Source organism: Mobula hypostoma, chromosome 14 (assembly GCF_963921235.1).
Source record: "Mobula hypostoma chromosome 14, sMobHyp1.1, whole genome shotgun sequence".
Classification (NCBI taxonomy): domain Eukaryota; kingdom Metazoa; phylum Chordata; class Chondrichthyes; order Myliobatiformes; family Myliobatidae; genus Mobula; species Mobula hypostoma.
This window is the reverse complement of record NC_086110.1, coordinates 2,312,107-2,329,126: the sequence shown is the minus strand read 5'-3', so window position 1 is coordinate 2,329,126 and position 17,020 is coordinate 2,312,107. Positions and strand designations below refer to the sequence as shown.

General features: G+C 42.8%; 1 protein-coding gene across 2 annotated transcripts in view; it reads left to right on the top strand.

Annotated features, from left to right (window-relative positions):
* Positions 1-17,020, top strand: part of ccdc102a (coiled-coil domain containing 102A) — a 199,565-nt gene that overhangs the window by 37,691 nt on the left and 144,854 nt on the right. For both annotated transcript variants that reach the window (XM_063066583.1, XM_063066584.1), the window contains exon 5: positions 7,112-7,220. In XM_063066583.1, coding sequence (XP_062922653.1) covers positions 7,112-7,220 — 109 coding nt within the window. The remainder of the gene's footprint in view (positions 1-7,111; positions 7,221-17,020) is intronic.

Sequence of the window (17,020 nt, the reverse complement as noted above, 5' to 3'; positions counted from 1 at the left end):
CGGAGGGGAAGGCCCCGAATCCTTGGCTTTGCTTGTTGCTCAGCTGCCGGGATGGGGTCAAAGCGCTTGACAGAGATGGTGCTCAGTGCTCTGTGTTGGAGGCTCGAAGTTTTCGGATAGACTCAGAGTCGGCTGTGGTCGGGTGCTTCCAATGCATCGACAGTTGTCAGTTTATGGCAGAGAGAGTTTCTCCCTTCTGCTGCCTGCTATCGCGGACTACGGGGAGTCGATCGGAACTTTGAGACTTTTTTTTTACCGTTCCCATGGTCTGCTCTTTATCAAATTATGGTATTGTTTTGCACTGCTGTAACTATATGTTATAATTATGTGGTCTTGTCAGTGTTAGTCTTTGGTTTGTCTTGTTTTTTTTGCGATATCACTCTGTAGGAACATTGTATCATTTCTTAATGCATGCATTTCTAAATGACAATAAACGAGGACTGAGTGTTATAATATAATCTAAAAAATTCCCTTTGCACCTCAGTTTTTGTATTTTCTCTCCATTTAGAAAATAGTCAGACCTTTCATTTCTTCTACCAAAGTGCATGATCAAACACTTCTTGATGCTGTATTCCATCTGCCACTACTTTCCCCATTCTCCTAATTTGTCTGTCCTTCTGTAGCCTCTCTACTTTCTCAAAACTATCTGCCCTTCCACCTATCTTTATGTCGTCGTCAAACTTTGCAACAACACATCAATTCCATCATCCAAATCATTTACATATAACATAAAAAGAATCGGTCCCAGCACAGATCGCCATAGAACACCACTAATCACTGGCAGCCAACCAGAAAAGGCTTCCTTTATTTCCACTCTTAGCCTCTTGCCAATTAGCCTGTGCTTTATCTATGGTCGAATCTTTCCTGTAATATCATGGGCTTGTAGCTTGTGAAGCAAGCTCATGTGTGGCACCTTGTCAAAGGCCTTCTGAAAATCCAAGTACACAACATCAACTGATTCTTCTTTGTCTATCCTGCTTGTTATTTCTTCAAAGAATTCCAACAGATTTGTCAGACAAGGTTTTCCCTTGAGGAAACCATGCTGACTACGTCTGATGTGCCTCCAAGTAACCTGAGACCTCATCCTTAATAATCGACTCCAATATCTTCTCAACCACTGAGGTCAGACTAACTGGCCTATAACTTCCTTTCTTCTGCCCCTCTCCCTTCTTGAAGAGTGGAGTGACATTTGTAGTTTTCCAGTCTTCTGGAACCATTCCAGAATCTTGTGGTTCTTAACAGATCGTCACTAATGCCTTCACAATCTATTCACTCACTTCTTTCAGAATGCTGGGGTGAACACCATCTGCTCCAACCAATTTATCTACCTTCAGATCTTTCAGTTTCCCAAGAACCTGCTTTCTACTAATGGTAACTTCACACGCTTAATAACCCGACACCTGGAACTTCCACCACACTGCTCGACTCTTCCACAGTGAAGACTGATGCAAAATACTTCAGTTTGTCTGCCATTTCCTTGTCTCCCTTTACTATCTCTCCAGTATAGTTTTCCAGTGGTGTGATACCCACTCTCACCTCTCTTTTACACTATGTCTATCTGAAGAAACTTTTGGTATTTAAGATCAAAAAGCTAAAAGTGTGGCTTAAAGACTGGTGTGGGAGAAGTGGGTTTGAACTTGTGGGACATTCGCACCTATTCTGGGGAAGAAGAGAGCTGTTCCAAATGGACTGACTTAATCTCATCCATGCTGGGACTAGGGTCCTGTTGAATAGCATAAATAGGTTGTGGGTAGGGTTTCAAACAAAATTATTAAAGGGAAAATTATGAATAAAGTAAAAGAGGAGTAATGAGAGGGAGAGACCATAAGACTTAGGATCAGAATTAGGCCATTTAGCCTATTGAATCTGCACTGTCATTCCACCATGGCTGATTTATTAGTCCTCTCAAGCCCGTTCTCCTGCCTTTTTCCAAAATGCTTGACACTCTTCCTAATCAAGAAGCTATCAACCTTCAATTTATATATATCCAATGCCTGCACAGCCAACCATGTCAATATATTCCACAGATTCACCATCCTGTACCTAAAAACTTCCTCCTCATCTCTATTCTAAAGGAATGCACGATTCTCAGTCTGTGCTCTCTGGTCCGAGTTTCCCCCACTGTAGCAAACCTCCTCTCCACATCGGCTATCTAGGCCTTTCATTGGTATATTTCAATGAGATCCCCCCTCACTCTTCTAACCTCCTGAGAATACAGGCCCAGTGCCATGAAATGCTCCTCATATGTTAACCCTTTCATTTCCAGGATCATTCTCATGAGGCTCTTCTGGAGCCTATCCTATGCCCTGAACAATCAAGAATCTACCAACCTCTGTCTTTAATATCCATAAAGGCTTGGCCTCCATAGCTGTCTTTGGCAAAGAACACCACAGATTTACCACTCTGTCTAAAGAAATTCCTTCCCACCTCTGTTGTAAGTGGTCATCCCTCTATTCTGAGGCTGTCCCCTCTGATCTTAGACACTCCCGTAGGTAACATCCACTCCATCAAGGCTTTTCACAATTCGATAGGTTTCACTGGGATCACCCCTCATTCTAACGAATTCTACTGAACACAGGCCGCGAGCCTTCAAACACTCTCCATACGACAAGCCATTCAATCCTGGAATCATTTTCCTGAACCTTTGAACCCTTGCCAGTTTCAGCACATCCTTTCTAACATAAGGGGCCCAAAACTGCACATAATACTCCAAATGAGGGCTCACCAGTGCCTTAAAGTCTCAAGACCATAACAATGATAATGAGTACAAAAAGAAAGCAAACAAAAGGTGAAATAGTGTTTATGGGTTAATTTTCCATCTAGAAATCTGATGGCAGTACCAAAGATACTGTTACTGGAACGTTGAGCGTGTGTACTTGAGGTTTCTGTACCTCCTGCTTGATGATAGCAATGCAAAGAGGGTGATGGGGTTTCTGAATGATATATACTGCCTTTTTGTGGTGTCCTTGATGTTATTGCCCATTTCTGTGCCGATCCATACCAGATGGTGATGCAATCAGTTAGCATACTTTTAGTGTTAGAAGTGGAAGATTTAATAACCTCAGCTGCAACTCAGCTGGTCCATATATGTGTACAGGGTTTCTTCTTTGTTATGTTAAAATTAAAATGGCTTCTTTGTTATGTTAAATGCTGAGAAAGTCTCGAGCTAGCACTTTGCTTGGGTTATAACAGATTGCAGATGTACTATGAGCCAATGGGTGTCCATGTTATTCTTTCTGTGGGTGATGTGCTGTCTCATGTGGCTGGGTACCAGGGGGTTTTGGCGGGGAGTCGGAGGAGAAACAGGGAGGACGACGGACGTGAGGGGAAAGCTCAGGCTGATCACTCTGGGTGGTCCTGAGCTGCGAGTCGACGGGGTCAGGGTGGTCCCGAAGAGGTTCCCGAGCTCCAACGTGTGCACGAAGAAATTGAACTTTGATAAGTCTGGCGCCTTTTCCATTCCTTTTTTTGTATTGAACTTCTATTAATCTCATAGACTTAGTAATATTGATAAAGTGTAATTGGTAAAACGTACATTGTGTGCTGGCTGATGACTGATGTTTGAGGCTGAATCAGGTGGTAGTGGTACAGCAACCGACGTAACCAGGAGACAAGGTGGGCGGCAGGCGAGGTTTCCCCTAGATAAATACGAGCCAATATAGCTGAGCATTGCATATGGAACTAGGAAATGGTTGAGGCAGGCACGTGAGATACATTTAAGAGATATGTGGACGGGTATATGAAGGATAGGAGTTTAGAAAAATTGGCTAAATTGGGGAATGGCCTTTGCTTGAATACAGATTTCATTCAGTATGGCCAACTTTGGCCTAAAGGTACTTGTTCTGTGCTCTCTGAGGTCCTCGTTCTATAATTCTTTAGAAAATAGTCTGCATCTTTATTCTTCCTGCTGAAGGAAACAAATTCACAGTTCCCTGTGCTACATTCCATCTGCCACTAACTTTCCCGCATTCCCAACCTGCTATGGGTTCAGTGTCTCTGTGCTGCTGCCATCTCTTCCACTTGTCCTGGTATTTTCTGCAAACATGGCCACATTGTCATCAATTCCTTCATGTGTACAAAATGAAAAGTTGTGGTCGCAACACTTGACACCTGTACACCACCACCAGTCACTAGCCCTTTATCTCCACTCTCTGAATTCTACTGGTCAGCCAACTTTCTATGTCTGTTACAGTGCTACCTTGTAATACCATGTGCTTTTATTTTGTTTAGTAGCTTGTGTGCAGCACCTTGTCAAATGCCTCATGAAAATACATGTAATGAACTGACTCTCCTTTGTTTAACTTGCTTGTTACCTTCTCAAAGATTTCTGAGAGTTGTCAGACAAGGTCTCCCCTTAAAATACATGCAGACTTTGCTTTATTTTATCATATACTTCCAAGTACTTGAAATTTCATCCTTAATAATGGGCTCTAAAATATTACCGGTCACCGAGGTAAAGCTAACTGGCATATAATTACGAAGAAGAGAAAATCTGCAGATGCTGGAAATCAAAGTAATACACACGAAATTGTGGAGGAACTCAGCAGGCCAGGCAGCATCTATGGAAAAGAGTAAACAGTTCACATTTCGGGCCAAGACACTTCATCGGGACTGAAAAAAAGAGATGAGAAGTCAGAGTAAGCAGGTAGGGGGAGGAGAGGAAGAAGTACAGGGTTGTAGGTGATAGGTGAAGCCAGGAGAGAGGAAAGGGTGAAGTAAAGAGCTGGGGAATTGAATGGTGAATGAGATAAAGGTTTGGAGAAGCGGGAATCGGATAAGAACGATGAAGGCATGTTCCCAGGGAAGGATATGTGGCTACGGTAACGGGTCTTCCTGCCTTTTGCCTCCCTCCCTTATGTAGCAGCAGTGGAACATTTGTGATGCTCTCTGGGTCTTCTGGAACTAACTCCAGTGATTCTTGAAAGATAATGCCTCCTTATCTCTTTGGCTCCCTCTCTTAGAACTCTGGATCCACCTAGTCCAGGTGATTTTATGCACTTCCACGTTCCATTCCAGTTGGCAAATCCCTGCCCATTGTCCATCCTCCTCAAGCCTCTGCTTCCTGAAGATGGCCAACATTATATCTATATCTGATATTAACAACATATGGACTTCTAGTTGTTACATACCTCAAGGAGATCTTGTGATTTTCTTGTGAGAATGATGTAATGGTCTTTTGGAGGTCACCTGATGTAATTTTCCCACTGATGTGAGGTCACGTGATGACATGTTCACCACGGGTATAAAAGGGAAGACCTCTGGTGACGCAGTTAGTTTTCCAGCTAGAACGTTTGTCGTTGTCTCCGGTCTGTTGCGTATTTGTTTTATGACGCAGTTTCATTTTTAAAACGGAGTGTTACGTTCTGTTGCAAGGTACAATAGTGCTGGACTGGCAATTTCTGCTAGATTTGTTGATGTACCTTTTCAGTAGTATTGGAGAGTGAAGACTTCATCGAAGTACAGGATATTAAGGATTAAGAGAAGTTGGGAATGTTCAGCAGTTCAATAAAGGATTGACCTTATTGAGTCTTCGTTGACGAAGTAGTGACCTGCATCGAAGATAACTCTTGCCAAAAGAGCAAGGAAGTTCATGCAAGGTGCTCCCTACAAATTAAGGTCATTTGTTTTAAGCCGTTTATTTCCTTCATCGTGAATTCTTTGGACAGAACCAGCAGGAAAGTCGCGTCTATGAAGAAATCCTTCTCCAGAGAAGTCTCTCCGAATTAAATGTTTAAATATGTTGGACTTTCAAATTTACCATTTTAAGAACTGTATTTGACTTTACCGCTTTAAGAACTGTTTTCGCATTTAACGCTTTAAGAACCAGTACCGAGTGGCAATTTGTTGAACGGCCGCATAGCGGTTAACATCCGGTTAAGGGTTTTGTTTGTTTTTTATAGTTTATCCGTGTTTAATAAATGTTTGGTTGTTTTTATATAACCTGACTCGATTGATATTCATTGTTGCCGGTTACGTAACATAGTTAAGATGGCACTACTGAATCGTGCGACAACTCACTAGTAGTTATAAAGTTAAGAAATCCGACTAAAAACATCACTAAAAATACCTTTTCTGAGGTAAATTATGTTAAATTGTCGCTACAAACAATGCAGGTGCGAGCAATGGTGAGGCTAGTTCGAGGGATGAGCCAAGATGGTGTGTTGCAGAGAGTTCCTATGCCTGTATAACTGGCCCAGGTGCAATGTTGAACTGTTCTGGGATCCAAGCTGATCTGAGGAGCTTGAGAGTGGCTTTGGGCTGGATGGGAAATCTGGGCCCAGAGCAAGTCACTGGGTGGCGTGATCTAAGACCCAACTCCTTCGAAGTAGTTGGGTCCTAGTGCGAGGTATAACTGCTGCCTTTCGCTATTCCGTTTGGTCAATTTAAACGCCGGCCCTGATAGACTGAAAAGACTGGGTGTCAGGATCCAAGGCAAGAGCTGATTTTGCTCATTCTCTGCGATGGTCACTCCTCTCTGCATGGTGTTGAGGCTATGAATGCTGCCCCAGCAGTGTGCTTCGTACCCACTAATGTGATGAACTGGTAAAGGAGGCTTCGGGCCTGCTCCGAGGTTCCAACTCAATTTGGTTTGGAATGTAGTTGTTGGCTTCAGTTGTTTGCATAATTTGTGGTTTTTTTCCTTTTTCTTGTGTTTCAGAGGTTGATTTTTAAATTTTTTTTGTTCTTATATTGGGTTCATTCAGATTTCTTGCTTCGTGGCTGCCTGTGGGTAAACTAGTTCCATTTGACCCTTACGTTTGTCACCCCTTCCTATCCCTTTTAATTGTTCTTTTAAAAGACATGTGGACAAGTACATGATAAGAATGTGCCTTTAAGTGAATAAGCATAAAGATAGCTGCTGGCATGCAATGTGGCGATATCTGAGGTTCTTCGCGCTGGCAAGCACAAAAGCTTGAACTCTTCCTGTAGAGAGTGAAGGATCCTTATATCCTTGTGTTGTGATTTTGCATTGCAGGAAAAAAAAGATATAAGATCCCTGACAATGTTTTGCATAATTTTCAAAATGCAATGCTATTAATCAGTAAGAACAATCTACACTGAAAGTGCTGGTTTAATGATACTTGCTCACAGTTGTGCCATGTTTTCTCAGAGACAAGAATGCACTCAGTAAGCACATAGAGAATTTGGAGACTGATATCTCCCAATGGAAAATCAAGTATGAAGAGCTCAACAAATCCAAGAAGGAGGTACTACAACAGGTGAGGTATCAATAATCAACAAGCTGTCAAATAGAGCATGGAACATCGAAGTGTACAGCACAGGAATAAACCCTTTATCCTGCAATGATGTTCTGTGTTAATTAAGTAATTAAATTGCCTGAGTATGGTCGGAAACCCTCTCTTCTTTGCATATTCATGTTCCTATCTGAGAGCTTTCACTACCACCTCTGACCGAGCATTCCAGTAAGAAAAAGATGCTGTACACCCTTTTAAAAACATCTAGTACTTGAGATATTGACTCTAAAAAGATACTGGAGAAAGATGCTGACTAAACATCTGGAAGTATAGTTGATTAATTGAAGTGACGTTCATAATTGTGGGTTTATGAAGAGGGTGTGGAGAAAGATGCTTGGGTATTGCCAAGCCTTATCCTGAGCAGCTGCACGACAGAGGACTCTCTGTCTACTGGGGCACATATGGAGGTGAACATGAGGTGCTGCAGGCAGATCATTAACTCAGTGAAAGATGCCTGAAAATTGCAGCACATTGAATTGACTTTATTTCTTACATCTTTCACATACATGAAGAGTAACAATCTTTACGTTAAGTCTCTGTCTAAATGTGCAATGTGCAATCATGGTAACATGATTTATAATAATTAGAACAGTCAATGTAACAGAGAAATATGCTCAAGTCAGCGTGAGTTCATCAGTCTGATGGCCTGGTGGAAGAAGCTGTCCTGGAGCCTGTTGGTCCTGGCTTTTATGCTGCGGTACCACTTCCTGGATGGTAGCAGCTGGAATAGATTGTGGTTGGGGTGATTCGGGTTCCCAATGACCCTTTGGGCCCTTTAACACACCTTTCGTTGTAAATATCCTGAATCATGGGAAGTTCACAACTACAGATGCACTGGGCTGTTCTCACCACTCTCTGTGATTAAGAGAGGCGCTTTTCCCATACCAGGCAGTGATGCAGCCAGTAAGGATGCTCTCAATTGTGCCCTTGTAGAAATTACTCGGGATTTGGGGACCTATGCCAAACTTCCTCAACTGCCTGAGGTGAAAGAGGCGTCGTTGTGCTATTTTCACCACACAGCTGGTGTGTACAGACCACGTGAGGTCCTTGGTGATGTGGATGCTGAGGAACTTAAAGCTGTTTACCCTCTCAACCCCAGATCCATTGATGTCTATAGGGGTTAGCCCATCTCCGTTCCTCCTGTAATCCACAACCAGCTCCTTCGTTTTTGCGCCATTGAGGGAGAGGTTGTTTTCTTGACACCATGTCAGAGAGATGACTTCTTCCCTGTAGGCCACCTGATTATTGTTTGAGATAAGGCCAATCAATGTAGTGTCATTGGCAAATTTAATTAGCAAATTAGAAGCATAGAAACATAGAAAATAGGTGCAGGAGTAGGCCATTCAGCCCTTCGAGCCTGCACCATCATTCAGTATGATCATGGCTGATCATCCAACTCAGAACCCTGTACCAGCCTTCCCTCCATACCCCCTGATCCCTTTAGCCACAAGGGCCATGTCTAACTCCCTCTTAAATATAGCTAATGAACTGGCCTCAACTGTTTCCTGTGGCAGAGAATTCCACAGATTCACCACTCTCTGTGTGAAGAAATTTTTTCCTAAACTCGGCCCTAAAAGGCTTCCCCTTTATTCTCAAACTGTGACCGCTCATTCTGGACTTTCCCAACATCGGGAACAATCTTCCTGCATCTAGCCTGTCCAATCCCTTTAGGATTTTATACGTTTCAATAAGATCCTACCTCAATCTTCTAAATTCCAACGAGTATAAGTCTTTCATCATATGAAAGTCCTGCCATCCCAGGAATCAATCTGGTGAACCTTCTTTGTACTCCCTCTATGGGAAGGATGTCTTTCCTCAGATTAGGGGACCAAAACTGCACAATACTCCAGGTGTGGTCTCACCAAGGCTTTGTACAACTGCAGTAGTACCTCCCTGCTCCTGTACTCGAATCCTCTTGCTATGAATGCCAGCATACCATTCGCCTTTTTCACCGCCTGCTGTACTTGCATGCCCACTTTCAATGACTGGTGTATAATGACACCCAGGTCTCGTTGCACCTCCCCTTTTCCTAATTGGCTACCGTTCAGATAATAATCTGTTTTCCTGTTTTTGCCACCAAAGTGGATAACCTCACATTTATCCACATTAAATTGCATCTGCCATGAACTTGCCTACTCACCTAACCCATCCAAGTCACCCTGCATCCTCTTAGCATCCTCCTCACTGCTAACACTGCCGCCCAGCTTCGTGTCATCCACAAACTTGGAGATGCTGCATTTAATTCCCTCATCTAAGTCATTAATATATATTGTAAACAACTGGGGTCCCAGCACTGAGCCTTGCGTTACCCCACTAGTCACTGCCTGCCATTCTGAAAAGGTCCCGTTTATTCCCACTCTTTGCTGCCTGTTCTGCCAACCAATTCTCTATCCACATCAATACCTTACCCCCAATACCTTGTGCTTTAATTTTACACACTAATCTCCTGTGTGGGACCTTGTCAAAAGCCTTTTGAAGATCCAAATATACCACATCCACTGGTTCTCCCCTATCCACTCTATCAGTTACATCCTCAAAAAATTCTGTGAGATTCGTCAGACATAATTTTCCTTTCACAAATCCATTCTGACTTTGTCTGATGATTTCACCACTTTCCAAATGTGCTGTTATCACATCTTTGATAACTGACTCTAGCATTTTCCCCACCACCGATGTTAGGCTAACTGGTCTATAATTCCCCGGTTTCTCTCTCCCTCCTTTTTTTAAAAAGTGGGGTTACATTAGCCACCCTCCAATCCTCAGGAACTAGTCCAGAATCTAAAGAGTTTTGAAAAATGATCACTAATGCATCCACTATTTCTTGGGCTACTTCCTTAAGCACTCTGGGATGCAGACCATCTGGCCCTGGGGATTTATCTTCCTTTAATCCCTTCAATTTATCTAACACCACTTCCCTGCTAACATATATTTCCCTCAGTTCCTCCATCTCACTGGACCCTCTGTCCCCTTCTATTTCCGGAAGATTATTTATGTCCTCCTTAGTGAAGACAGAAACAAAGTAGTTATTCAATTGGTCTGCCATGTCCTTGCTCCCCATAATCAATTCACCTGTTTCTGTCTGTAGGGGACCTACATTTGTCTTAACCAATCTTCTTCTTTTCACGTATCTATAAAAGCTTTTACAGTTAGTTTTTATGTTCCCTGCCAGTTTTCTCTCATAATGTTTTTTCCCTTAGAGCTGTGGGTGGCAACACAGTCATGGGTATATAGGGAGTAACGGAGGGGACTCAGTACGCAGCCTTGAGGGGCTCCTGTATTGAGAGTCAGAGGGTTGGAGATGAAGGAGCCCACTCTTACCATCTACTGGCAATCTGACAGAAAGTCCAGGATCCAGCTGCACAAGGCAGGGCAAGGCTGAAGTCTCTGAGCTTCCTATTGAGCTTGGATGGAATTATGGTGTTAAATGTTGAACTGTAGTCCAAGAACAGCATTCTCAACAAAATACCCTTCTTCTCCAGATGTGTAAGGACAGTATGTAGAGCTGTGGCTATTGCGTTATCTGTCGATCGGTTGTATTAGTAGGCGAATTGTAAGTGGTCCATTGTGGGTGGTAGCAAGCTGCAGATGTAATCCTTGACCAGCCTGTCAAAGCATTTGCTTATTATTGAGGTGAGTGCGACAGGACGCCAGTCGTTCAGGCGTGTTACCTTGGTTTTTTTTTGGTACAGGGACATTGAGATGTCTGTTGAGGTATGCTGCCATCTAGCACACAAGGCTGCAGGAGTACATAGAAAACCTCCAGCATAGTACAGGCCCATCGGCCCACAATGCAGTGCCGAACATGAACTTACTTAGAAATTACCTAAGGTTACCCATAGCCCTCTATTTTTCTAAGCTCCAAGTACCTATCCTGGAGTCTCTTAAAAGACCTATCGTATCCGCTTCCACCACTATCGCCAGCAGCCCATTCCACACAGTCACCACTCTGCGTAAAAAATCTTACCTCTGTGCCTACTTCCAAGCACCTTAAAACTGTGCCCTCTCGTGTTAGCCATTTTACCCCTGGGAAAAAGCCTCAGACTGTTGACATGATCAATGCCTCTCATCATCTTATACACCTCTATCAGGTCACCTCTTATCCTCCATTGCTCCAAGGAAAAAAGGCTGAGTTCACACAACCTATTCTCATAAGGCATGCTCCCCAATCCAGGCAACATCCTTGTAAATCTCCTCTGTACCCTTTCTATAGTTTCCACATCACACCCTTTCTATAGTTTCCACATCCTTCCTGTAGTGAGGTGACCAGAACTAAGCACAGTACTCGAAGTGTGGTCTGACCAGGGTCCTATATAGCTGTAACATTACCTTTCGGCTCTTAAACTCAATCGCACGATTGATGAAGGCCAATACACCGTATGCCTTCTTGACCGCAGAATCAACCTGTGCAGCAGCTTTGTGTGTCCTATGGATTCGGACCCTAAGATTCACTTTGATCCTCCACACTGCCAAGAGTCTTACCATTAATACTATATTCTGCCACCATATTTGACCTACCAAAATGAACCACCTCACACTTATCTGGGTTGAACGCCATCTGCCACTTCTCAGCCCAGTTTTGCATCCTATCAATGTCACACTGTAACCTCTGACAGCCCTCCACACTATCCACCTCACCCCCAACCTTTATGTCATTAGCAAATTTACTAACCTATCTCTCCACTTCCTCATCATGGTCATTTATGAAAATCATGAAGAGCAGGGGTCCCAGAACAGATCCCTGAGGCACACCACTGGTCAGTGACCTCCATGCAGAATATGACCCGTCTACAACCACTCTTTGCCTTCTGTGGGCAAGCCAGTTCTGGATCCACAAAGCAAGGACCTCTTGGATCCCATGCCTCCTTACTTTCTCAATAAGTTTTGCATAGGGTACCTTATCAAATGCCTTGCTGAAATCCTTGTACACTACATCTACTGTTCTTCCTTCATCAATGTGTTTAGTCACATCTTCAAAAAAATTCAATCAGTCTCATAAGGCATGACCTGCCTTTGACAAAACCATGCTGACTATTCCTAATCATATTATGCCTGTCCAAATCTTCATAAGTTCTGCCTCTCAGGATCTTCACCATCAACTTACCAAACACTGAAGTAAGACTCACTGGTCTATAATTTCGTGGGCTTTCCTTTCTTGAATAAGGGAACAACATCTGCAACCCTCCAATCCTCTCCCATCCCCACTGATGATGCAAAGATCATCGCCAGAGGCTCAGTAATCTCCTCTCTCACCTCCCACAGTAGCCTGGGCTACATCTCATCTGGTCCTGGAGACTTATCCAACTTGATGCTTTCCAAAAGCTCCAGCACATCCTCTTTCTTAATGTCTATATTCTCAAGCTTTTCAGTCCGCTGCAAGACATCCCTACAATCGCCAAGACCCTTTTCCATAGTGAATACTGAAGCAAAGTATTCATTACGTATCTCTGCTACCTCCTCCAGATTCATATACACTTCTCCACTGTCACACATGACTGGTCCTATTCTCTCATGTCTTATCCTCTTGCTCTTCACATACTTGTAGAATGCCTTGGGGGTTTTCCTTAATCCTGCTCGCCAGGGCCCTCTCATGGCCCCTTCTGGCTCTTCTAGTTTCATTCTTAAGTTCCTTCCTGCTAGCTTTATAATCTTCTAGATCTCTTTCATTACCTAGTTTTTTGAACCTAGCTTTTCTTTTCTTCTTGACTAGATTTTCAACAGCCTTTGTAAACCACGGTTCCTGTGCCCTTCCATCCTTTCCCTGTCTCATTGGAATTTACATACGTCACGCAAATATCCCCTGAACTTTTCTGCCATACATTTCCCTGAGAACATCTGTCACCAATTTATGCTTCCAAGTTCCTGCCTGATAGCTTCATATTTCCGCTTACTCCAATTAAATGCTTTCCTAACTTGTCTGTTCCTATTCCTCTCCATTGCTATGGTAAAGGAGATAGAATTGTGATCACTATCTCCAATATGCTCTCCCACTGAGAGACCTGACACCTGACCAGGTTCATTTCCTAATACCAGATCAAATCTAGCCTCTCCTCTTGTAGGCATATCTACATATTGTGTCAGGAAACCTTCCTCAACAGACCTAACAAACTCCACCCCATTTAAACCCCTTGCTCTAGGGAGATACCATTCAACATTTGGGAAATTAAAATTTCCCACCACGACAACCCTGTTATTGTTGCATCTTTCCAGAATCTGTCTCCCTGTCTGCACCTCGATGTCCCTGTTACTAATGGGTGGTCTATATATTAAAAAAAAACACCCAGTAGAGTTATTGACCCCTTCCTGTTCCTAACTTCCACCCACAGAGACTTGGTAGACAATTCCTCCATGACTTCCTCCTTTTCTGCAGTTGTGACACTATCTCTGATCAGCAGTGCTACACCCCCACCTCTTTTGCCTCCCTCCCTGATGTACTGTCGCTCGATGCAATGGCTCAGTGGGGAAGGACCACAGAGAGAGGGGCTGGATTTGGGGAGGAAGCTTTGCAATTATTGTAGTAGTGTACCACCCTAGGAGGCCACATTTAGATGGAATAGAACCATACTGAGTCATTGACTTTGAATGTAAAGAATGAAAAGATGGTTTATTTGTTTAATTTTAAAATTATGAAGTTTATTTTGTTTAAGAAAAAATATAGGAGGGGCCAAGTTGGGTGAGGAAGCCCCTCAATTATTGTACCATTCCAGGAGGCATATGAGTGGAACTGTCCTATACCCATATAACAATTACAGCACGGAAACAGGCTATCTCGGCCCTTCTAGTCCGTGCCAAACTCTTACTCTCAGCTAGTCCCACAGAACTGCACTCAGCCCATAACCTTCTGTTCCTTTCCTCTCCATATATCTATCCAATTTAACTTTAAATGACAACATTGAACCTCCCTCAACCACTTCTGCTGGAAGCTCGTTCCACACGGCTACCACTCTCCGAGTAAAGAAGTTCCCCCTCTTGTTACCCCTAAACTCTTAGTTTCAAGAAATGATAGAAAACGACTTAACATATGGTCAAAAAATAAAAAGGCATTGCAGAGTTTACTGTTGTAAATATTTTTATTATGAATAAAGTTTATTTTGAAGTAAAAAAGTGGCATTTATAATTAGCAGGAGCATAGGACTAAAAGTTTACTGAAGTGAATCAGGCAGCATTTGTTTTTACCTGTGTATTTAATTGACAATTTGTAAAACCTGTTCATATAAACACTAACAACAGGAATTCTGCAGATGCTGGAAATTCAAGCAACACACATCAAAGTTGCTGGTGAACGCAGCAGGCCAAGCAGCATCTATAGGAAGAGGTACAGTCGACGTTTCAGGCCGAGACCCTTCGTCAGGACTAACTGAAACGTCGACTGCGCCTCTTCCTATAGATGCTGCTTGGCCTGCTGCGTTCACCAGCAACTTTGATGTGTGTTGCTCATATAAACACTATTTTCTTTTACTTGTTTTTTCATTGTATTAAGCCTGTTTTTTCAGTCACCTATAGCCACTAGTTGTCAAGTGTGCAATGGTTATATGGATAAGAAAAACATCTGCCAAGTCTACTTGGTGATGTTAATCATGGAATTGTACAGCTCAGAGACAGGCCTCCTTGTCCTTGCTGACTGTGACACCTGTCTACACAAATCTCATTTACCCTCATTAATCCTGTACCCCTCCAAGCCTTCCCTACCCATACCTATCCAACTGCTGTAAATAGTACCTGCCTCAGTCACCCCCTCCGGCAGCTTGTTCTGCAAAGCCGTCATCCACTGTGTGGAAAAACTTGCCCCTCAGATCACCTTTAAATTTCTCCCCTCTCACCTTAACCTGATATAAATATTAGTTCTAAATACCCTTGTCCTAGGATAAAGATTCTGACTATTGCATCGTTTTATAAACTGCTGTGTGATGACCCCTCAGCCTGCTGTGTTCCAGAGAGGACAATCCCAGACTATCCAGACTGTCTTTATTATGAGATCCCTCCATTCTAGGTAACATCGTCTTTTGTACTTCCACGTGCTTCCTGTAGTGTGATGACTGGAACTGTTCAAAGTGCAGTCTAACCCATGTTCTGTACAGGTTCAGCATGATACGTTAAAGTCATTGAGTTTTGCAACATGAAAACAGACCCTTTGACCCAATGTTTCCATGCTGGCCAAGCTAATGTCATTAACATCCATTGGCCCATATCCCTCTCAACCCCACTTATCCGTGTACTTTAGCATAAATGAATTTTAGAGGTTGTTATTGTAACTGCCTCAGTCACTTCCTTTAGCAGCACATTCCATATATGCACCACCCTCTGTCTGAAGAAGTTGTTCCTCAAGTCCCTTCTTAAATCTTTCTCTTCTTGCCTTTAACTTATCTTCTGGCCTCTCGAGGCTCAGTTCATTTTGTATGTAGCTTGTTTTGTATGAACATCACTTCCTGCATGTAAGCTGTTTTTATATCATTTCCTGCACGGGTTAATTTGGATTTGTGTTGAAACACAAGGGAAGACATCCTCCTCTCTTACGTCTGTGAGTCTTGTTTGTTAATATTGGTAAACATTTGGTAGATGTATTTTGAAGAGAGTATTACATTTATTGTAAAGAATGTCCTCTTCATTTCTTGTCCTTGATATTTATTGCTTATTTATTATTATTATTGTTTTTTTTCCCTCTTTTTGTATTTATAGAGTTTTCTTTGTTTGCTCTTTGGTTGTTGTCCATCCTGTTGGGTGCAGTCTTTAATTGATTCTATTGTGTTTCTTGTATTTACTGTTCGCCTGCATGAAAATGAATCTGAAGGTTGTAAATAGTGGCATAATAATTATTTTTTTTGGCGTGTGCCTGCGTGCGTGCGTGTCTGTGCGTGTGTGTGTGTGTGTGTGAGCGTCCGTGATGACGTCTTTTTCATGGCTTTTACAAGGCGTGGAACGAGTGAGAGACTGTGTGGTGGGCCACTCCTCACACAGACACTTTCACAGTACTTTTCCCTTTTTCATTTTACGAGGTCGAGTTGCAATCTCGACACTCAACCCGGCACAGACGGAAAGTGTACTCGGGAGCGGACCCGACTGGTTTCAAACCCGGGAACCTCCACTCCCGGGTCCGGCACCGATGTCATGGCGCCACCCGCCAGCCCAGCATAATAAATTTACTTTGAAGATATAGTTGTGCCATGAGTTTACTCTTGTTTACATGGCATCATTATGAAGTGTAGCGTGGGTGCGTGTGTGATACCTTGGTTAACACCAGTTGCGAGGACAATCGGCAGTATTAGTATATTCCAGTGAGTGACACTTCTGTATTGAACTTAATAAGTATTTTACTTAACTTTTTGTAGTTTACTAAGTAAGATCTTATTTAAAAACCCTGAAGGAAGCTTCCATCTCGGTTGATTTTTGAGAAGGTGTTTAACTCATTGCATAGCTTTGTACATATACACTGCTTGAGCAGTAGACCTAATTTTTAGTTCCTTTTCCCCGGGAAAGAGACCATGCAGTCATCCTATCTACATGTCTAACGGCTTCTATACACCTCTACTAGGTCACCCTCAATCTCCTACATTCCAAACAAAAAAATCCCCTTTCCCTATAACTAGGGGCTTCAAATCCTAGAGTACCCTCATAAATCTTTCTGCACTCTTTCCAGTTTAAAAATGTCTTTCCTAAAACAGGACAGCCAGAATTGAACATAATACTCTACGTAAGGTCTCAGCAATGTCTTGTACAGCTACAACATAACTTTGCAACCTCTATTCTCAGTGCTCTGACTGTTGAGGATC